Here is a 22,957-nt window from a genome sequence, read left to right as displayed (position 1 = left end):
TTCTTTTAGAAAGAGTGAGAGACAGAGAGGGAGAGAGAGAATTGGTGATGCCAGGGCCTCAGCCATTGCAATTGAATTCCAGATGCTTGCGCCACCTAGTGGGCATGTGTGGCCTTGTGTTTGCCTCACTTTTGTTTGTCCAGCTTATGTGGGATCTGGAGAGTTGAACATGGGCCCGTAGGCTTTGCAGGCAAGCACCTAAACTGCTAAGTCATCTCTCCCTCCCCAGATCTGATATTTTAAAAGAGGGTGACATAAATCAACTTCTAGATTAGGTAATTCCTAGTTTAAAAAAAAAAACAGACCAAATGCAATCAAAATACAAAATACACCGTGTGTGTGTGTGTGTGTGTGTGTGTGTGTGTGTGTGTGTGAAGCATAAATGTATCTGTCAGTCGCACTAGCCAATGAGCTCCATTCTATAATGGAAACCTCTATTTTATAATATTAAAAATGGTGGGCAGGATTTCTTCATATACTTCTTGCTTTTTTTTTTTAAATTTTTTTAAAATTTATTTATTTGAGAGCAACAGACACAGAGAGAAAGACAGATAGAGGGAGAGAGAGAGAATGGGCGCGCCAGGGCTTCCGGCCTCTGCAAACGAACTCCAGACGCGTGCGCCCCCTTGTGCATCTGGCTAACGTGGGACCTGGGGAACCGAGCCTCGAACCGGGGTCCTTAGGCTTCACAGGCAAGCGCTTAACCGCTAAGCCATCTCTCCAGCCCACTTTTTTTTTTTTTTTTTTTTTTTGTTTCCATTCCTTGGCTTGTGGGAAGCTGGTCACCAAAGGTTTTACAGGTTGTCATTGTTTTGCAGTGTTTGTCATGTAGATTGGGACGACGCAACACACGGTTGGATATGTTAAATATTTTATTCACATTGTTTACAAACTATGTCCACCTGGAAAACACATGAATCCAAAAATAGATTATTTTACAGTAATTCACATTTGTTTTAAACAAGTCACTTTCAAGGCTAAACTCTAAGCACGGATTGCCAGTCAGTGCCTCATCACTTGACAATCCCAGCTCAGGCGAAGTCCTAGTTCAGGGGCAGTCCCCATTGCTGTTTGTTGCTAACCCCTGACACACCAGCGTCGAATGAGAAAATGTCAGTGCAGGCAGGCTTTAACTCATCAAGATTTATTGGTGAAATTCACTGTTAATATTTTTGACAAGAAAATAGTCCTTAGCGTTTGAGTATTTATAAGAAAACAAGAGACTGACAATTTCATTGACCATTATGGGTTTGTTAGGACAGTTCCAGCTCTAGGAAAGTTTAACATCTTGACCCCAGACAGAATCAGTGACTTCTGATTTTATCCCGTTGAGGGCTTGAATCATAGAAATGGTAGTGATTGGGAAATTGATGTAAATGTCTGTGGAGCAGGTCTTAGCATATCTGATGCCAGCCACCCATTAGGAAAGGAAGGGGAATAATCTTATTAGCAATTTTTAATGTGGCTAACTGCATGTATGACTTCAGAAGAATGGACACGGGAGTTTGGCTGAGTGGTCAGAAAGATGCTCTGAACCAGGTGTGGCAGCACACGCCTTTAATCCCAGCCCTTGGGAGACAGAGGTAGGAGGATTGATTTGAATTTGAGGCCAGCCTGGGAATACAGAGTGAGCTCCAGGATAGCCTGGGCTAAAGTGAGATCCTACCTTGAAAAACAAAAACAAACAAACAGATAAAGATGTCCTGGTTAAGAAACTTATGGTTAGCCTATGCTAAATCCAATTAGGCCCCAGGCTAGTGGCTTAGCTCTTTAATTAAGCAGTTCTTCTATGGAATTTGACTTGATTGATTTTAAAATCTAAAGTTTGCATGTCTTACATCGGACCTCCTATTATAAACTACAAGCTAATCACGATTTCCTTTCTCCTCTGTGAGCTGCCTTAGTTAACTATGTGACAACCTCTGAAAGTTTGCAATGGGGTGGGGGAATCATGTGTGTCCCCCATGGCAGAATAGCTCCCCCCTTTTTTCTCTGAACAGCACCTGTGATAGTAGCTCTGTGGCTCTGAACACTTCATTAAGAAAATAATGTTGGACTAAGTTGCCACAAAAGACCATCCCTTCCTCCCCTTGGGATGAAGGAGTTTCTTCATTCCTGCCATCATCCCAAGTAGACAACTGAATCCAAATGTAAGCAGAGATGTGGAGAAATTTTATCAGGCATGCTTGCAGTTAAAAACAAAACAAAACAAAACAAAACAAAACAAAACAAAACCAAGACTTTCCAATGTCTATTGCGCTCTGATTGCTTTAAATGACAGAAATCCATACAGTGACTTGATGCCCGGAGCAAATCATAGCTTGTCTTCTTGCCACCCGTGTGCATTTTTTCCAAATTTGTACACTAACCTTCGGTCAACCCGTTCCAAAATTCCAGTTTTGTAGTAGTATCTGTGAGAGCAAGCAGAAAGAACAGGTGGGGTTCTACCCCAAGAAAACAACAGAACATAAACATTCTCTCCTCACTTCTCTCAGGTAACAAGGCTGGGCTTTGCTTACCTGGGTCTTTTCACACCCTTGTTATCAATTTACACTTAAACCTTTTTCCAGACACCAGGAAGACAGAATCATACCCCCAGGAATTCAGACTGTGTGTGTGTGTGTGTGTGTGTGTGTGTGTGTGTGTGTGTGTGCGCACATGCTCACGATGGCTTGGGTTCAGAGCGATAATCCTGGGGAAATTGGCCAAGACCTAAAAGGATAGCTGGTCGCTTTACAAACCATAATCCCACCTGTAACTGAGAGCCAGAGTTTTTCCTCATGACCTTTCCCGTTATCAAGGAAAAGGCTGCAAAAACAGCATAATTTTCTATGGCTGTCCATTTTATATAATCCGTCTTTGCAGGCTCATGGTATTTTAGGCTATTAACTTACCTCAGGGCTCTGCTCAACTTTTCATATGTCATTCTGTCATTTTTCTTCCTTTGTCCCCACATCTTGGCCAGGGCTTCTGATTTAACCACCCGAAAAATTCCTTGTTCCCTATCTTCCCATTCCAGGATACCACAGTTTTCTTCAGGGGAAAGAAGCAAGTCTCTCACAAACTCCCACAGATGAGAACTTTGGAGGCCTTTTTGGAAGGCAGAGGGAGGAAAAAAAAAGCTACTTAAACAATAACAACAACAAGAAATTGTTTTAAACCTCTAGTTGATCCCTGAGAGGTGCTGCTGTGCGGGGAGGCTCCTCCCTCTCTGACTGAGTGCTCTGCTGGGAACCTTACTGAGCTGTGAAATGTCTGTCTGTCAAAGTAGAAGCAAGACTACATGTACCCAGAGGCTCAAATGGTCTTTTTCTCCTTTCGGATGGGCAGCGTGACTGTACTGAGCTCTGGCAGCCCATATCCTGCAGTTTCATCTAGCTGGTATTTCTCTTGTTCATTATGTGTGGGTAAGATTAGTCTAGGGGGCTGGAGAGATGGCTTAGCGGTTAAGCGCTTGCCTGTGAAGCCTAAGGACCCCGGTTCGAGGCTTGAGTCCCCAGGACCCACGTCAGCCAGATGCACCAGGGGGCGCATGCGTCTGGAGTTCGTTTCCAGTGGCTGGAGGCCCTGGCGGGCCCATTCTCTCTCTATCTGCCTATTTCTCTCTCTGTCACTTTCAAATAACTAAATAAAAATAAACAAAAAATATTTTTAAAAAGATTAGGCTAGGGTCTGGCTGCCTGGGTTTGGGTGCTGAACTCACCTCTTCCTAGCTCTGGAGCTGCCATCTCTCTACTTATCTTCTCTGAAAGATGGGATAATAAGTGAATCTATGCCGTAGGATGGGCTGGAGGATTTAATGTGAATCCCTAGCCAGTGGCTACAAGTGCCCCTCACGTGGCACAATTAATTGCTTTCTACACACACTTCTGTGGAACTGCAGTTTGATTCTGCTTGGAGGCCGATCTCTCAGTACTGGGAAAGGCTCCTGGATTCTCCAGCTCTTGGCGGGCACTTCACTTTCCTCTCCTGTGTCCTGCCATGAGAAGGCTCCACAGTGGACCAGGGAAAACAAAACCCTCCTTCAGAAATGTAAGACGCTCCGCACATTTCTTTAATTCCTCAAATGCCATCTCCAAGTGCAAAGAAATGATGCGATTTTGGTAGCATGTCTGAAAGCTGTCATGGGTTTCTCTACCAGCTTCCTGGGGAAGTAACTAGTCCCACTGACATGTGTCATCTCAAGCTTATTGAGGGAGGTCAGTTCTCAGGACTGGTTTTGGGAAGTTGCACATGAAAACGGTCTCTGCACTTACTTGTTCGACTATGAGTGTGACAGTCTTGACTTTTGATGCCACTTGCTTTCAAGCAGTTGGAATCAGCATCTGAAACAGAAGGGCTCATAGCAGTGGAGGACCCCAGGGGCCTCACACACAGCCTCAGATGGCATCCAAAGAGCAGGCGCCAATCAACAGCTCTGTGGTGGGAGACGGGGCATTTTGGGTGATGAAGGCATGGGAAGGATGGGTTGTCCTCAATCCCAGGGCCTTCTGCAGGCTCGTGCTGGAAATCCAAGAGCAAGCACACAGGTGTCGTCTCTGCTCTTGGGGACCTAAGGAAGGACTCATGGGCCAGGAAAACCTCAAGTGAAATAGACAAATAGCTCACTGCTCTTAAATGTGACCAGGAGCATATGATTGGATCGAGAGTGAGATGGGAAAGGGCAGGAAGCTCTTACAGAGAGGTTACGCCCAGAGAAAAGATGAGGGGGGACCAATGTGAGGAGGTAGAGGAGAGGGTCTCGGGTAGAGGGAGCAGGGTGCACATACTCTGTGTGGAGACAGCCCCTCGCCTGTGCCTGGGTCAGTCAGTGGAGATGATGCTATGGATGCAGGCAGTGGACAGGGCATGAAGTGGCTTTTTTGAAGGCCAGGTGATGGCTTGGGTTTTGGGGTTTTTTTTAGAGAGAGAGAGAGAATGAGAGGTAGACAGGGGGTAGAATTGGTATGCTAGGGTCTCCACCACTGCAGTCAAACTCCAGGCACTTGCACCACCTAGTGGGCATGTGCGACCTTGTGCTTGCATCACCTTTGTGTGTCTGGCTTACGTGGGATCTGGAGAGTTGAACATGGGTCCTTAGGCTTCACAGGCAAGCGCCTTAACTGCTAAGCCATCTCTCCAGCCCTGGCTTGGGGCTTTATATTGAAGGGAAATCAAAGACCTACATTTGTTCTTAGATAAGGTCTTACATAGCCTAGGCTAGTTTTGAGCCAGCTTTATTCAAGGATGGTCCTCCTGGCCCCACCTCCTGGATGTAAGGCTTACAGGCATGCACTGCCACACGCAGTTTATGCAGTACTGGGGATGGAGCCCAGGGTTTTCTGCATGCCAGGCAAGCACTCTACCAACTACAGATGAACCCCTGCTTTAAGGTGATTCTGAGCCCAAGGTTAAAATGAGGGTGTGACCCCTCAGATACGCAAGAATAGCATATATCCTGGACAAAGGGAAGAGCGCGTGCCAAGGCCCCAGATTGCAGCATTGGCTCAAAATCCCCATCTTCAGAAGATCCTTCTGGCTAATGTGTGGAAAACAGACCTTTAAGGGCCACAGTCAAAATAAAGAGACGAAGCCTAGGGAGATGGCTCAAGGAATAAGTGCATGCTTTTCCAGCATTAGTACCTGAGAGCAGATTCCCTAACCCTCGTGTAAAAGCCAGAAGCTGTGGTGAGGGTCTGAAATCAGCATGCCTGAGGCCAGAAGGAAGGTGGCCATAGGTGAAGCCACCTGTAGCTTGGCAGCCAGCTAGCCTGGAGAATGACTGTAGATCAACGAGAGATTCTCCCTCAGAAGGTGGAGAAGCGAGGCCGGATACCCAAACCCACACACATGACTGCACACACATGACCACACACACACACACACACACACACACACACACACACACACACACACAAATAAAAGCTGGGGAGCAAGGCATCAACTCAATGTTGAGTTGAATTATATATAAAATCATGTTATAATTGACAATCTAAGGTGCCAATGGGAATTGCCTCAGAGAGCGTGGCCATTTGCAAAGTGTCACAGCCAGAGCTGCCGCCCTGCCCCATGGCACAGTTCTGCCTCTTTTCTGGCTCCTTCTCGCTTTGCTCCTGTTGCTGTGGCCTCTGGCTCTGTCTCTGTGCCGAGCATGCAGCACGTCCCTCCATGGGGCCTCTGCACTCGCTCTTCCCTTTGCCCAGGATATGCTATTCTTGGATATTTGGGGGTACACAACCTCATCTTAATCTTGGGCCCAGAATCACCTTACAGAGGGGCTCATCTGACTAAATAAGCTGGGATCACATGTGCCTCTCAATTGCATCCTGTATCCACTTTCTTTACTTTCAGCTCTTACACGATGAAATTTATTTATGTGATTCTCTGTCCATGTCCACTGTGTTGGCAGAATGTCTCCCTAGCACCTAGCCTGGTGGTGGGCACACAGTAAGTGCTCAGTATGGGCTATTTTCAGCCACTGTCCTAACCACAGTAGTGTGTAGTGTAGTCTGCTACATATACTGAATGAAATAAAGGAAGAGATATGCCATGCTGGGAGGAAATGGTGTCTTGTGTGCCCCATTTCAGGTTCACTTGTCTCTGTGCCACTGGGTCATGGCGCTTCCCAACCAAACACTCTGCGGTGGCTCCCTATTGTGTCCAGGATGAATGCTGTCCCACCACACAGGACTTTCATAAACTGGCCGTCCAATATTATCTTTTTCTGTTCCCCAACTCTTTCCCCCCCCTTTTTAAAAAAATTTTATTTATTTATTTGACAGCGACAGACACAGAGAGAAAGACAGATAGAGGGAGAGAGAGAGAATGGGCGCGCCAGGGCTTCCAGCCTCTGCAAACGAACTCCAGACGCGTGCGCCCCCTTGTGCATCTGGCTAACGTGGGACCTGGGGAACCGGACCTTGAACCGGGGTCCTTAGGCTTCACAGGCACGCGCTTAACCGCTAAGCCATCTCTCCAGCCCTCTTTTCCCTTTCTTGGGTTAGGTGGTCCCAATGGGGTGTGGCTGTCCTCTGCCACAGTCTCCCTTAGTTACCACTTCTACCCAGTGGACTTGCATGCTCACAAGACTTCATCAGGAAGCCTTCCCTGAACCTACCCCCTGGTTTGGAGCCTTCTGGACGGAGTACATTTTTTTTTTTTTATTTGACAAAGAAAGAGGGAGGGAGGGAGAGAGAGAGAGGAAGACAGAGAGAAAGAGACAGAGAGAGGGCGTGTCAGGGCCTCTAGCCACTGCAAACAAACTCCAGACATGTGTGCCCTCTTGTGCAGCTGGCTAACGTGGATCCTGGGGAATCGAACCTGGGTCCTTTGGCTTTGCAGGCAAACGCCTTAACTGCTAAGCCATTCCTCCAGCCCCAGAGCCCTTTTGTGTTCCTTGGAATCACCACATGGGTTCTGTCCTCCCGTAAAATTCCATTCTTCTTTCACTGCTCTACGAACAGCTGCTGTTCATGGAGCCTTTCCTCAATGCAAATGCTTACTGGGGCCTTCTGTTCAGCATCTCAGCATTGCGACAACACCGTGTGACGGCGTTGTGATTTTCATGTTACGGAGGAGGAGTTAGAAGCCCAGAGAGTTCAAGAATTCTGTTCTGATGTCAAGCTGAGACGTGAACCCACAGAGTTCCCATTCCAAACCTAATGCTCACACCAGGGCTCCACCACGTCTCTTTCGGGAGGCTCTGGCAGGTACCCAGCCAGCACTTATTAGCTCAGCCTAGCTGAGTAGTTGCCACTGTCACCGTCATGACGCGCGTGTTTCCCATCTCCAGAGCTCTCCACTGTGCCCACTGAATGTTTGAAGAAGAGAGAAAGTGGGTGGGGCCTTCATTGAAGCACCAAAATGACAGGAAAAGGTGGGAAAGGTGCCCTTTTAGTTACTATGACCCTCTGTGTTTGGGGTGGGAGGTTACTCATCCAGATAAGATGAACACAGAGTATGGGGGTACAGAAGGGGTTTATTGGGGGAGTCATGGGGCTGACTCTTGTGGCCAGAGATCACCTTTGCCCGAATGCCATGTTGCGGGCCCACAGTGATGGCTTTGAAGGCCCTGGAGGGCTGAGTAGAGTTTAGTCCTCTTTTAAATTTAGTGAGGGTGGGCGTGCGGTGGGGGCAGAGACTGCGGCTGAGGGCTGGAGCTGTTTCGTCAATGCCAGTGTCAATGCAGGCCCTCCATTAAACCTTTCACCAAGAGGTGTGGTGGGGTGTTAAGTAGCACCCCGAAGTCACTCAGTTTGTCTGCAAATGCCTGTGGTGTTTTCAGTGTGACGCCCCCTCCCCAGCCTTGCCCCCCAGCACCTCATTTGTGTCCTTGCAGCTGTATAGCTGGTGTGGATATGTGGAGGCATGGCCTCACTGTGAGTTTTGAACAGGTTTGGTGCTTTAAAACTTGGTTATTTAAAATGTGTGGGCTGGAGAGATGGCTTAGTGGTTAAGCGTTTGCCGGGGAAGCCTAAGGACCCTGGTTCGAGGCTCGATTCCCCAGAACCCATTTAGCCAGATGCACAAGGGGGTGTGTCTGGAGTTTGTTTGCAGCGGCTGGAAGCCCTGGGGCACCCATTCTCTCTCTCTCTCTCTCTCTCTGCCTCTTTCTCTCTCTCTCTGTCGCTCTCAAATAAATAAATAAGAAAAATTAAAATGTGGTCATTCTGGGGCTGGAGAGATGGCTTAGTGGCTAAGGCACTTGCCTGCATAGCCAAAGGACCTCGGTTCGATTCCCTAGGACCCATGTAAGCCAGATGCACAATGTGGCACATGCATCTGGAGTTCGTTTGCATTGGCTAGAAGCCCTGATGCACCCATTCTCTCTCTCTCTCTCTCTCTCTCTCTCTCTCTCTCTCTCTCTCTCTCCCTGTCTCTCTGCCTCTTTCCCTCTCTCAAATAAATAAATAAAACTAAAATATTTAAAATGTGGTCATTCTGGATTGTCAACTTGGTTGGCTGTAGAATCATTGAGGTGGCAACTCTCTGCGCATGTGTGAGCCAGTTTCTAGACTCGGTTAGCTGAGGGAAGGTGTGTTCTGTGTGGCACCATGCTGTGGCCGATGTCTTACACGGAATAGAAAGGAGGCAGTGAGCTGAGCTCCAGTAGTCACTTTCTCTGCTTTGTGACTTCCTGGATGAGAGTCCACCGACTCTCCCCACTGGCTGCCATGCCTTTCCCACCACCATGGACTGTTCCTTTCTGAACTGTAAGCTGCAGTAAAACCTTCTCAAAGTTTCTTTTTTCAGGGTCTTTTGTCACAGCAACAAAGTGACTAATACAGTGGCCAGAGTAGTTGCTCTCAACTGCTAATTGAAATCTTAGCCACATTCTCTAGGATCTGGGATAGGGGCCTGGGGACAGGGCTTCAAACTCATGCTCATTACATCCCATACAAATGTCGTTCATCCACAAAACCCACCCCATGCGGGGAGGCACAGAGACACCCCAAGGTACGGATGCAAAGCCAGACTGCAGGCTTGATTGCTGGTACTGACACTTCTGCAGTAGGAGAGGGCAGGCAGGTGGGGAGCACAGACAAGGGAGAGGGGCTAGGTTCCTCACTTTGCCCAGCTCTGATGGCTTCACAGCTCGCTGGACCTTCAGCAGCAACTAAGTTGAAGTTCCTTCTGCTGTCAAGCTGGGTCCAGATTTGGAAGACTCTCTGAACCTTGGGTCTCCACCAAATGAGAGAGCAGAACAGCAAATAGGAGGGTTTGGGAGCAGCTCTGGACTCTTGGGGGGTGTGCATGTGCATGTGGGTGTGTGTATAGCTCAATGTGTGTATGTGTACATGCATGTTGGTGTGTGTGTAGAACTCAACATGTCTATGCCCGTGTGTGTGAGAATGTGTGTATAGCTCAATGTGTGTATGCGTATGTACGTGTGGGTGTGTTATGCTCAATGTGTGTTCACATGTGCGTGTGTGTATGCAGGTTAATGTGTGTATGTGCATGTGGGTGTGTGTATAACTCAATGTGTGTATGTATGGGGGGAGGTGTCTATATAACTTAATGTGTGTATTCATATGTGTGTGGGGGCGTGTGTATCAATGTATGTATGCACATGTGTGTGTGGGCATGTTTGCATAACTCAGTGTGAGTATGTATGTGTGGGTATAACTCAATGTGTATATGCATATGTATATGTGTGCGGGGTGGAGGTGTGTATATAATTCATTGTGTGTATATGTATGTATGTGTATAACTCAATGTGTGTATGTGTGCATATATGTGTGTATGTGTGTGTGCATATGTGTGTTTGCGTATATGTGTGTTTGTGTGTATGTGTGTGTATATGTGTATGTATGTGTGTGTATGTGTGTATATGTGTGTATGTGTGTATGTATGTGTGTATGTGTGTATGCATGTGTATGTATGTGTGTGTATGTGTGTGTATATGTGTATGTATGTATGTGTGTATATGTGTGTATGTGTGTTTGTGTATGCATGTGTGTGTATGTGTGTGTATATGTATGTGTGTGTATGTGTGTATGTGTGTGTACATGTGTATGTGTGTGTGTGTGTGTATGTATGTGTGTGTATGTGTGTGTGTGTGTACATGTGTATGTATGTGTGTATATGTGTGTATGTGTGTGTGTGTGTGTGTGTGTGTGTGTGTATAGCTCAATGTATAAGTGGAGACACTTGAGATGATTGGTTGGATTCTGTCCCAGGTCTGTGTTTCCTTGCACACACAAATGGAGATGACAGTGCTTCCTAAGAGAATTAGGATGAAGGGTGCCCCAGTTCATACATTCAGGACTCTTGCTAGAGTTCCACACTGGCACATACTAAGTCCTTGGTAAGCTAGTGATAAGTAGTAGTTTTTACTGAAGAGACAATTTGTTGGGAGCCACAGGAGGCCACCTTGTCCTCCCTGGCCATACTTGGTCTCTGGCCAGCACATCAGCCTCTTACTCTGCCTTCATTTTGGTTCTGGATTTGTTAGGACGACCTCACAGTAGAAATGCTACCAAACTGGTCCCTCCCTAGCTCCCCTCGTGCTCATCAAATTCTACACTAAGTCATGTGTTTGGGAATAGTATGGTCACGAGGGCCTCAGGAGACCCAGAGCCAGGCCTCGGGGGTCGGGGCAGGGTCCTGGTAGGCTGAGGCTGGAGTATGGTACGGCTGTGAGGCTGCTGTTCAGGTGGGCTCAGCAGATGTCTAGAAGTGTGTCTCCTCTGCTTGGAACAGATGGGATAGAGCTTAAAGCAACAGTCACTGGTAGTGAGGTTATCTCTGTGGCTGTGTGCTTCAAAGATAGTACATCAGGGCTGGAGAGCTGGCCCAGCAGTTAAGGTGCTTGCCTGTAAAGCCTACCAACCCAGGTTCAATTCCCTAGTACCCATGTAAGGCAGATGCACAATATGACACTTGCATCTGGAGTTTGTTTGCAGGGGCTAGAGGCCCTGGTGCACTCATACTCTCTCTCTCTCTCTCTCTCTGCCTGCAAATAAATAATAAATGAATAAAAAATATTTTTTTAAAAAGATGCTATATCAGAGCTATGGCCTCCCTCCGTCTCCTCCCTCCAGAAGTCTCTCTGTCTGTCCTCCCCATTGCTGGTTTGGATTACCAGCCTGGGCAGTAGCCTCCCAGCTAGACTCCTTTCAGCCTCAGACACACTAGTCTACGAGAACAACTCTGGCCCTGATCTGAACCATTTCTTTGGTACAACCCTTCAGTGGCTTTCCAGACTGCTCAGTGCGAAAGCCAGACTGCTCTGCCACAAACCTGCCCACCTTCGCTGGCTGCCGCTCACTCTCCTCCGACACTACGCACTAGAGCTTTCTGTGATGGGGAAACCCCAGCGGATCCCCAAGCAGCTGGCCACCTGTGACTGCTGAGCGTGTGAAACCAGTGCTCCTCAGGACATTATTTAATTTTAAGTCATTTAATTTTAAGTTATTTAATTTTAAGTCATTTAAATGGCCATGTGTGGCTAGTGACTACTGCTTTGAACAACCTAATGATAGATCTTATAGCCTTTGGAATTCTGTCTTAAAGACTAAGCGCATTCTTACCATTTACCCACAGCACCCTATTCTCCTTTCCTGTGTGGGCAGCTGAGGTCCACGGGACAGGGTAGAGGTATCTTGCTCCCCAGCTGTGGTTTATGGACCTGGGTTATTCTTGTGCTAATGCTTTTAATCAAGCAAGCAGCAAACAAAATACATACGTCCCTGTCCCCAACCTTTTGTTAAGTAGGGGGGTCAAAGAATCTGAATCCTCAATTAGTTGGGATTTTTAGGGAGAGGAAAAAAAGTAAATCTTAACTGTCCTCCAATGTCTGTTCCCCTGGGACTATCTCTCAGAGGTCTTGGAAATTACCATGCGCTCCACCAACTCTTAGTGGATGGCTGGCTGAGCTGAAGTCGGCCGGGATAGCACCCTATCCAGGACCACAGTTGATAATTAATAGCAACAATAATCACTACCTTAAAAAAAAAATGGAAGCTCCAAAAGTCCTTTTCCCTTTCTTTATCTGCAGAAGTGAAATATGTAGGGCTAATCTTCAGGGTCATGGGCCATTTGAGATCTTCCATCATCTTCCTCTACCAAGGGGACCCATGCGAGTGAGCTCAGATTGTCTGAGAGGCTCACAACCTCACATGTCCAATAGTTGGAAGCTATTCATATCATGAATAGCAGGCAGTGGTTTTGGGTCATCCACACTGTGGACACGTACTGGACCCTCCAGCAGCATAAAGGCCATTGCTTCTCAAACACACCTAACCCAGCAGAGTCCTGCTACCTCATAGACAGGGAAATGGAGTCTTGAAGAAGACAGAGACTCCACAGACACAGGCTGTGGTCCCATGCCCCCCCACTCATGTCCTTTCCACCATAAGTCTCCTTATTCTTTTCCCCAATCTTGGCTTCTAAAGTGGTTATTAAAGGGTAATTTAGCCTATGTACTTAATGACACCTAGATACAGGCTTGAGCAGGTTAAGCTTGATACTTACAGTCTTTGATGGTGGCCTTGGTCTCTTCTGAATCATTGAAAAAGGAATAACCTGGGACAGAAAGAGAAAAATAATTCACAAGCCACCCCACTGAAATTCTTACTTCCAGTGCTCAGGCCAGGAGAAGAGATGTTGCGGGAAGGGCAGCAACTGTCCCTTCTGAAGGGATGGAAACTTGGATACCATTTGGCCCTGAAACCACTCCTGAGAGGTGACCTTGCCCTTGTTTTCAAAGGTCATTTGTATAGAGTCACTGGAGCCAGCAGCCTCTATGGATCTACTGCTGTATGGGCTCTGAGGAGTGAGCCCTGGGTGGGTCCCAGGAGGATGTGGTTCTGAGTTATGATGAACCATTGGTCTACGTGTTGCCTTGCCAGTCACTTGGCCTCTGGGCTTACTGGTTGTTCTCCATGGAACATGTGGCCATACCCATGGAGCCTCTGGCTCTGGGTCTTTGATCTAGGACAGGACTGAATGCCCATTGCAGGTCAGAATGCCCATTATGTGATGGCCAAAGGGGAGAATGGGCATAAAGACCAAAACATAACTCTGCTCCAATTCCCAGTTCACTGAAGCCTTGAGAAACTATCCCTACTTTAGAAGGTGGGCTAGGCTTGGGTTGGGAGTTTCTGATTATATTTTCAGGTATCAGGACAGGCTAAAGGACACCTGTTTCCCAACTTGATGTGCAATGTGAAGAGTAATTATTTCTCTTTACCAAGGTCATGGGAAAACGCTGGTCAAAGAGCCAGCATTATATGTAAAGTCTTGCAAACAGAAAAAAAAAAAAAAAAGATCAAAATGAAAACTACAAAACCCCACCCACCAGAACAGTCAACTGGTCAACCTATCTGAAAAAGGGACAACAGACAATGTTCCTTTGTGAAAGAATGGAAACAAAATGGAAGTATGGAGCTACCCTCTGCCATCAATTTTTTTTTTTTTTACTGACTTCTCCTTCCAATTACTAGTGTCGTGTACATATTTGTGGAACATTATAATACCTACTGAGCAAGATGGTTTTCTAGGCTGGGGAGGCCCTATAAACTCCTTTCTTGGTTGAACTTTCCTTGTTATGTGCTGCATTCAGCCAGAGCCCTCATCTATGGGAAAGCATAAGCATAAACTAGGTAATTACCTACAACAAAATTATTGTCCAAATGGCGACACTTTGGAAAATAAGAAGGAGTTCTAATGATGATTGTTCCAGGATGAGAGGTAAAAGCAACGTGTCTCAGGAAAATTGGGACAGGGGAAACACTGGTCATACTCATGTACACAGACCTGCCCCAGGAGTCCTAAGGGAGGAGTCTGTTTCCCAGTGGAGTAGGGTGATAGAGCAGATACCTTAGAGCCTTCCTGAGCTAGACTGTGTCCTCAGTGTCATACAGAAGGTGGCACTAGGGATTCCTTGAAATAAGAGGAGCCAAGGTCCCTCTTTCAGCTTACTCCCTGATCCCAGATCATTCAGCCAATGAGACCAACAACAGGTATTCTTTGATATAAAAGTTGTCAGCAGAAGGGGGTACCATGACGGAAGACCCCTGCACAGGGGCTGCTTGGGACCTGGAGACCAACTTGGTTAAACTGGCATTTGGCCAAGCTGATTACACCAAGAGGCATCCATTTCTAGAATGGAACTGTGTCCCTCTCTGTGGCCCTGGTCTCCTTGGCCAAGATTGTTCCCTTGGGAGGTTTTGAGTAGAGTCCCACTCTCCTTCTCCCAGAGCTGTGGTGACACGCTTGGACTTGTCCTCTTTCAGGGACTTGTGGTCTACATAGCCTCTAGCGCTGGGTGTAGGCCATGCAGTGTCCCGGGCCAGCCTCCTTTGCTCTCCTGCCCTTACACACTCACCATCAAAAAGGAGCAAATGGAAGCCACAGAAGCCCAGGGCTGGAAAGTTCTGGCTGCTCTCTCTGCTCATGGTGTCCCTGACAAGCCGGGCCTGCTAGATAGCTCAGTTCTCTCCACTCAGATACCACATCTGAGTATCCTTTCTAAGAGAAACTGGCAACTTTTACAAAGATCTTTTTAAAGATTGACCAGAGATGTGTTTACTTTTAAAATCATCTGTAGGCCAGAGAGATGGCTTAGCAGTTAAAGCGCTTGCCTGTGAAACTTAAGGACACAGGTTCAATTCCCCAGGACCCACAGAAGCCAGATGCACGAGGTGGCACATGAGTCTGGAGTTCATTTGCAGTGGCTGGAGTCCCTGGCGTGCCAAATCTCTCTCTCTGATTCTTTCTACCTCAAATAAACAAAATAAAATTTAAAAATTATATTAAAAAATCCATCTGCCTTCTGTATTTTGATGATGATGCAAACAGTCGTTGCCTAGTGTGTTGGCACCCTCACGTATCATGTCAGATAATCTCTCATTAAATCCTCTGGAGAGAAGCCTGTGGAGAGAGGACCATCAACACAGAGGAGGCCATGGGGATTTAGACCGTGGAAGCCTCTTGGTAGAGCTAGAGGTAGAGATGAGCTTTTCTGGTCCCAAGCTCTAGTTTGCTTGGGTCTGAGCATCAGCCCTGTGTGCTGTTTGGCAGTGGTGAAACCACTTAACCCCTGGGACATTGGTTGTATTTTTCTTAACACTGGGACACAGAATCAGATGTTCTCAAAATCCTTTCTTGGTTGGTGGTGGTGGGGGGGGTGGGGAGACTTGTTCATACCCTGCTCTTAGACCAGGGGTGAGCTTAATAATGCCACTGGCACCACCTTTTGGCCAGTGGGTCCTTGTTCAATAAGAGCATGAAAAGATGAACCGTCAGTTACTTGGCATTTCATTTTCTGCCTTCTGCATAGTAAGAGAGGAAGGAGAAAACTCTCCAACATTTTGAATATCCTGCATTATTTTGTGGCTATCAGCCTGGTTTTCAGGTAGCAGTCCCTTTGTTGTTCTATTTTTGCTTTTCTTTGAAAAAAAAAATGTTTATCGTGTTTTCTTGGACCCTGCTTCATTTTGTCTAGCATCTCCATGCCGGCGCACAAGGCTTTAGTTACCGAGAGGTTGAGAGCTGCGCGATTACACTGTGCCAGGTCCGTGGGGGGAAAGGATGTCTCCGGGCAGCTGGAGAGAACCCCAGACCTTCCCCCAAGGCGCAGCCTGCGGACACCGACCTTGCGTGCGGATGTTCTGCAGGATGAAGTAGAGGTAGTCCCCGCAGACACCGGCCGCCTCCACGAACTCCTCCTGTGACATGCTGCACAGCTGAAGGCCACTGACGTTGAAGTGGCAGAAGGAGATGCAGTTGGCGTCCAGCTTGTACTGGTCACAGCAGAACTGGAGCCATTCCCAGACGTGGCGTTTAGTCCAGTATTCAGGGTGGACTGACGTCCAGTACGAGTCACAGGCTGCACCCGAGGAGAGAGAAATGAGAGATGATGGGCCTCAAGCCCCTCTGCCCCACGGATAGCCCCGTTAGGTGAGTGGTCCTCATACTTCACCCAGTGGGTGGCAAGGACTCTAGCCCAGGGGTGTTCTGCAACATCTCAGGTCTCTCAGAACTTTCAGGTTCTCCCAGAGAGATGGGGAACTTGTGGGTGGATGTTGGGACCAGAGAGTGTGTGAGAGGTGAGAAATGGGCAGAACTCATCGTGGTACTTAGAAAGTGGGTACTTACTAAGTAGAGAAGGAAAACAAAGGGGGCTCTTCAGTTATTTGGTGTCAGACAGCATGGTGTCAAGAGCCCAAACTCAGGAGCCCTTGTCAGCTGGGTGACAATCCTGACTAAGCTGCTTACCATGGACATTTAAGCTTCTACTTTCTCGGCTGGAAAGTGGGGATAATTGGTGACTGTTGTGGAGTTGAAGTTAATGTATATAGAGCTGTGTCCTGGGAATTGCTAATTCATTCAACTGTTACCAGATGCCTCCTGTGTGACATACTGTGTGACCCTGGTTTGATTCTGTGTGCTTTAATGCAGGACGTGATGCCCGTGCTGGCTACCTACCTGTTGACAGCCTCTGGGCATCTTTTGCCAGGGTCTTGGGCTGGCTAAATGTTGTCCCTGGTCTGGCAGACCTTGGACCACCATAGGAGATGCTTATGAAGGAAGGAGGTCATGGTAGAGTTGGCTGTATCGGTGTTCCTGTGTTCCTGGTGGTATTTGTGTGTGTGTGTGCGTGTGTGTGTTTATGGCAGCTGTGTGAATGTGAACGTGGCGGTCAGAAGACAAATGGGAAGACAGGCCTCACCTTCACCTTGTTGGAGATGGAGTCATGTTGTTTGTCACTGTGAATGCCTGACTGACTGGCCCATGAACCTGAGGAGGCTCCTAACTTCTCTTTCCATTGCTGTGGGTGCACTGGCATTACAGATGCATGCGCCATTTGAGTCCCATGTCCCATGGGTGCTGGGCATCAGAACTCTGATTTTCAGCTTGCACAGAAAGGGCTTGTAACCACTTAGCTATCTCCTAACTCTCTGGTGGTGTTTTAAGGATTGTTCTCTCTGGTGGCAAGGCCTCTCCTTTTGGCAAGGTTGCTACATGTATGTCTAGATAGTTACTCCTGTCTTGGAGGCTGGGACGTGGCTGTACCTTGTCCAGGAGCACAGAGTTGGCTCCCAACAACCCCTATCCAAATATCCCAGGGAGATACTGAAAGGGTAGAAGACATAATGTTCAGAGGAGGTGAGGTGCCCAACTCTTTGATGATGGAACCTAGTTTCTTGTGCATATAGGGCAAGCATTTCACTACTGAGCTACATCACCAGCTCTGAGGTAAATTAAGTCTTTTTAAAAATTAATTAATTAATTAATTAATTAATTAACTTGAGAGAGAGAGAGAGAGAAAGAGACAGAGAGAGAAAAAGGGAGAGAGAGAAAGAGAGAGGGAGAGAATGGGCACGCCAGTGCCTCCAGCCACTGCAAATGAACTCCAGATGCATGTGCCCCTTTGTGCATCTGGCTTATGTGGGTCCTGGAGAATTGAACTGGGATCCTTTGGCTTTGCAAGTGAACGCCTTAACCACTAGGCAATCTCTCCAGCCCCATAAATAAGTCTTATAACTGACACAGTAACCACCTTGTATCCATCCACCTACCCATTCACTATGCATCCATCCAGCTTCACATGTATATCACCCACCTGCGTGTACATCTATTCACCCACCCACCCTTTCCATCCATCCATCCACCCACCCACCCATCCATCCATCCATCCATCCATCCATCCACCCATCCATCCAGCGAGAGCTTCACTGTTTCTGTTGGTCAAATGCAGACAATTATAGCACTTATATCATAGAGTTCATCTACAGATTAAATGAGCTAACATATATAAAAAATCTTCATCAATTTTAACGTTGTTATTAACATTATCATTGTACATTGAGTTTGTAGAATTCTACAAGATTCATAATAAGACTTCATGGTGGGGCTGGAGAGATGGCTCAGCAATTAAGGTCTTGCCTGTAAAGCCAAATGACCCAGGTTAAGATTCCCCAGTACCCACTTACAACCAGATACACAAAGTGTTGCATGCATTTGCAACGGCTGGAGGTCCTGGCATATTCATTCTCTCTCTCTCTTTTTCAAGCTTTCTCTCTGTCTCCCTCTGTTTGCAAACAATAACTGAATACAGTATTTTTTTAAAAAGAATCTATGGTGGACAGACATGTTTTGTCCCAAGAGGCTACAGATGAGTAACTTGTGGGTTAGAGAGGATTCTCTTTCCCTTCAGTCCCATGGCCAGCAGGTAGCAAATCTAGGCTTGAACTGTAGTCTGAATGCAAAAGCCAGAGTTCTTCCCACACCATTGTGCTTGCTCTCAGAGGGTCTGCAGAGAAGAGGTGGAGCATGGGGAGAGGGGCAGGCACACAGGGGCTAGAATGAGCTGGTCTGAGGAGGAGTCAGAGAGAAGAACATGGCTGAGGTGACTGGCTCAGGTTGTGTGGATGATAGAAAGAGACCCCCTTGGGTCAGGCTCCATAGCAAATGTCATTTGTGCTATTTCTGTTCCTTCTTAAATGCTTTCCTTGCTGTCACGGTCTCCAGCTGAACTGTAGTGCTTCTGAACCCCATTAGGAGATAGCTTTGCCCTCTTGGGGGCCCCTGCTCACTCTATACCCACCGAGGTGCTACGAGTTCTATTTTGACATCAGCTCAAATTTCTCAAATCTTTCCAACCATTCTACCAAAAGTGACATAGCAGGGATATTTCACAAAGGTGGAAACAGACTTCTCTGCAAACTCAGAACTCTTCCAGAAATCTCTTATATTATCGTTTATTTTATTATTTTATGTTTTTGAGGCAAGCCAAACAGACTGGCCCTGTTTTTTAAATGAAAGAGCAAGTGAGAGAGAGAGAGAGAGAAAGAGAGAGAGAGAGAGAGAGAGAGAGAGAGAGAGAGAGAGAGAACTGACATGCCAGGGCCTCAGCCACTGTAATTGAATTCCAGATGCGTGTACCACTTTGTGCGCATGTACGACTTTGCATACTTCTGTCACATTGTGTGTCTGGCTTACGTGGGATCTGAAGAGTCAGATATGGGTTCTTAGGCTTTGCAGGCAAATGCCTTAACTGCTTAGCCATCCCTCCAGCCCCCCAAATTCCTTATCCCACTGTGGAGTGGCTCGTAAGGTAGTTAAGGTCAAGCAATAGGCTTATTTTATTTTAAAATTTCACCCCACCAAGGTTGGAAATTGAATCCAGGACCTCATACATGGTAGACAAGTATACCATGGAGCTATTTACGTTATCAGCCATTTTCCCAGAATTTTAAATGTACACAGATGAAAGTCTATCTTCTGTTTGGGCTGGTGCCGTAGCCTCTGTCTGGTGGTTGAGAAGATGGAGGGACGTGTGTGATCCCACCACCCTGCTTTGGGTTCGCAGCTGCTGGCTGGAGCAGTTCCTGGAGGAGGCGTGACCTTCTGAGCAAACAGGAGGCCTGCTGGAGTTCTGTCTTTGCTTTCATCTACTGATTTCTGGCTTGAGTAAACCAGATGGAGCCCTTGGACGGTGCTGGTATTCTGATGAGAGATTGTTTATGAGCCTTGACGTTCTTTAGCTGCTGGTTCTGCACTGGGCCTCGACCTAGATGCCTATCAGCATGCTGCTGTGGAGCTAGCGCATAGCCCATTCCTCTTCAGGCGGGGGTTTTGCTGTGTCTCTGTTCCCTTCCCTACTTCTACCCCCTCCTCCATTATTTTTTTTGGCACTTGAAGGGCACTATATTGTTTCTGGAAGCCAAGACAGCCTTAAGGATTCAGAGAAATGATAGTGTTGGTGGGGGGGCGGGGGGCAGCCCTGACATCAAGAAAGTATTGCTGGCCTGACTTGCTGCTCTCAACTTGCTGGCTTAGCTCACCCACAGAGCCGGCTTTGTGTGCGACAGGTGTCCCGGCCAGAGACATTAGGTACAACAAAGCACTTTCCACAAACCCCAGAGCTGAGAAGAAATGTTTATTCCTAATGACATGGAGGGAGGGCCAGGGGAGCCAGCGTTTACAAGGCACTTTCTGATTAAGGCATGTTTCTCAGGATGAGGCAGAGGCCTTAGCTTGGTGTTGGAGGAGGACAGGACACATGCCTCAGGGCTGGTCCCTACTGTCCTTTCCTCGCTCACTTCCTGCTGTCCTCCCAAAGGTGCCTCATGGCTCAGCCTTTCCACGGGAGCTTTCCTCTGGTTCTGCCAACTCTTGAGTGACTTCTTCTTTTCCTAAACTGTAGCTCATTGAACCTGTCAGAGAGTCTTCCTCTTAGGTGCCCTTCTCAGAAAGTTCTGGAAGGATTTATAGCAGCTTCCTCCCCAGACCTTGCACTGTTCACCCTGAGCCAGGAGTGCTGGGAGCATGATGCAGCCCACAATGGGTCCTTAGTAGGTGTACCTAAATTGCCAATGACAATGATGTATGTATTAATGTGAGGAGGCAGGTTCTGAGAGATCACAGAGGTCATTAGTGATGGCATTAGGCCTCTCTGAGAATATCAACCAAGACATCAATTTGTATGTCTTTGAATGTGAACATTTTGCCTCATACCACACTTTAGCTTCCTTGGTTAAAGAGGATCAAATTGGGCACAAATCACTAACATTTACTGGAACTAGACTTGGATGAAGGCACACACACAATTATAAGTACATATATAACTTAGTCTGAAAAATCTCTAAAAAGGATGGGGAGGTGGTGATGCCAGTGTTTACAATGCCAGGGAATGACTTGAAGAAGAACTCCCTGGTACTTGAAAGAAATGAACTCAGAGTAACTAAGAGGAGGGGTTATTTACACAAGAACATATTATCTTAACTCAGTTGTATTTGGAAATGCATGATATTTTCCTCAATGCATCTTCAAAAATTTTTATTTTTTATTTATGAGAGAGAGAGAGAGAGAGAGAGAGAGAGAGAGAGAGAGAGAGAAAGAGAGAGGGAAAATAGGTGTATCATAGAGCCCCTAGCAGCTTCAAATGAAGTCCAGATGCATGTGCCACCTTCTGCATCTGGTTTATGTGGGTCCTGGGGAATCAAACCTGGGTCCTTTGGCTTTGCAGGTGAGCTCCTTAGCCACTAAGACATGTCTCCAGCCCCTCAATGCATCTTTCATTCATAAAACAGGCTGAACTTTTGGGAGAAGCTGAGCTACAAGGCCCTTCTGTTTAGGTTACTAGTTGAGGGCAGCTGGCATTCTATGCCCAGAAAGTCTGATGCAGGTATGCACAGGTCACTATTAAGCATCAGCCTTTGCCAACTGCTTTGAAGTCTGAAGTGGGTCAGGGCACTTGAGGGCCAGCTGCCTTAAGAAGAAAAGCTGAGGAGCTAGAGGATGTTTTCAGTAAATCTGGGGGAGTTCTCACAAATGATGCTATAAAATAGGATGTATTTAAATGTGGCTGGACTTGAACCTTTCGGAGCTGAGATGATGTGCTCCAGTGGCCACAGGGTCAATCAGGTCGGTCCATGCTTGAAGTAGTTCCCCGTGGGTTCATGGGAATTAGAAAAGGTGTAGCATAGTGGACAGTGGCTGTCTAACTCCAATAGCAAAGCCACATTCACCCTCATAGAAATATGACATTCCTTTATCTAACCAAGGAACACAGACCAGAGCAAACTCAGGAGCTGGTGAGGGAAAGACAGCTTGCTTCAGAAGAGGCTGGAGTTAGACATCTTTGGACCATAATTAGCACCATTTATTAGCATAGGGAGTTGGGAAAGTTTTTTGCCCAGGGCAATGCTGAAGACAGGTGGCGAGTGAACTGGGGAGCACAGGGCACTGCCAATTGCAGCTTTGTCACGGGAAGGAAGGACTTTATGAGGGAAACCCTACAGTGATGAATGGGTTCCACGTTTCCTCCAAGAGCTGGGCTGGCCCCATCCTGTAACCTTCTTGGTTTTCCATCATATATGGAATGACTTAGAAGCAGGAGTGGTGTAAAAGACTGTATGGAGGAAAGAGAAGGGCCGGCTGGGTGTCTGTAAAGGGGAAAGAGGAGAGAGGTCGGCTGGGTGTCTTTAGAGGGCTGCAGCTTTGGGAGGGTGGAGGTAGGAATGGCAGAGAGGGCTGAGCTCTGAGTGGTTCTGGGCCACGGCTGCCCAGGTAGTCCCAATGGGTGTGGAACAAAGCAGAGGTGGCTGGTGGTGTTTCTCTGGGTGTGACTTCTACCACAGGGCTCAGCTTAGACTTTTAAATGATTTTGTGTTTGTTCGTGTGGTTTCAGTTTAGAAATTCTTAGATCTGTATCCTTGTATATGCTCTTAAATTTTTATACCCAGCATATGCATCATGCATAGAGAAGCCCACGTGGGGAACTGGAGAGATGGCTCAGAGGTTAGATGCTTGCCTGCAAAGCCTAATGACTGAGTTCAGATCCCCAGGACCCACATAATGGCAGATGTGCAAGGTGGCACATGTGTCTGGAGTTTTGTTTGCAGTGGTTGGAGGCTGTGGTGTGTGCTCTTTTGCTCTCTACCAGGCTTCGTGGTACACACCTTTTAATCCCAGCCCTCAGGAGATAGAGGTAAGAGGATTGCTGTGAGTTTAAGGCCACTCTGAG

General features: G+C 47.2%; 1 protein-coding gene across 3 annotated transcripts in view; it reads right to left on the bottom strand.

Moving 5' to 3' along the window:
- Positions 1-1,128: 1,128 nt before the first annotated feature.
- The window catches only part of Elf5 (E74 like ETS transcription factor 5), a 34,480-nt gene continuing 12,651 nt past the window's right edge, over positions 1,129-22,957 (bottom strand). For all 3 annotated transcript variants that reach the window (XM_004660819.2, XM_045156946.1, XM_045156947.1), the window contains exons 3-7: positions 16,079-16,312; positions 12,955-13,005; positions 4,257-4,325; positions 2,895-3,090; positions 1,129-2,411 (exon numbers count right to left, since the gene is read on the bottom strand). In XM_004660819.2, the coding sequence (XP_004660876.1) occupies positions 2,315-2,411; positions 2,895-3,090; positions 4,257-4,325; positions 12,955-13,005; positions 16,079-16,312 (647 nt within the window). In that variant the 3' untranslated portion in view covers positions 1,129-2,314. The remainder of the gene's footprint in view (positions 2,412-2,894; positions 3,091-4,256; positions 4,326-12,954; positions 13,006-16,078; positions 16,313-22,957) is intronic.

The sequence above is a fragment of the Jaculus jaculus genome, chromosome 8 (assembly GCF_020740685.1).
Source record: "Jaculus jaculus isolate mJacJac1 chromosome 8, mJacJac1.mat.Y.cur, whole genome shotgun sequence".
NCBI lineage: Eukaryota > Metazoa > Chordata > Mammalia > Rodentia > Dipodidae > Jaculus > Jaculus jaculus.
This window is presented reverse-complemented; position numbering and strand designations above follow the sequence as displayed.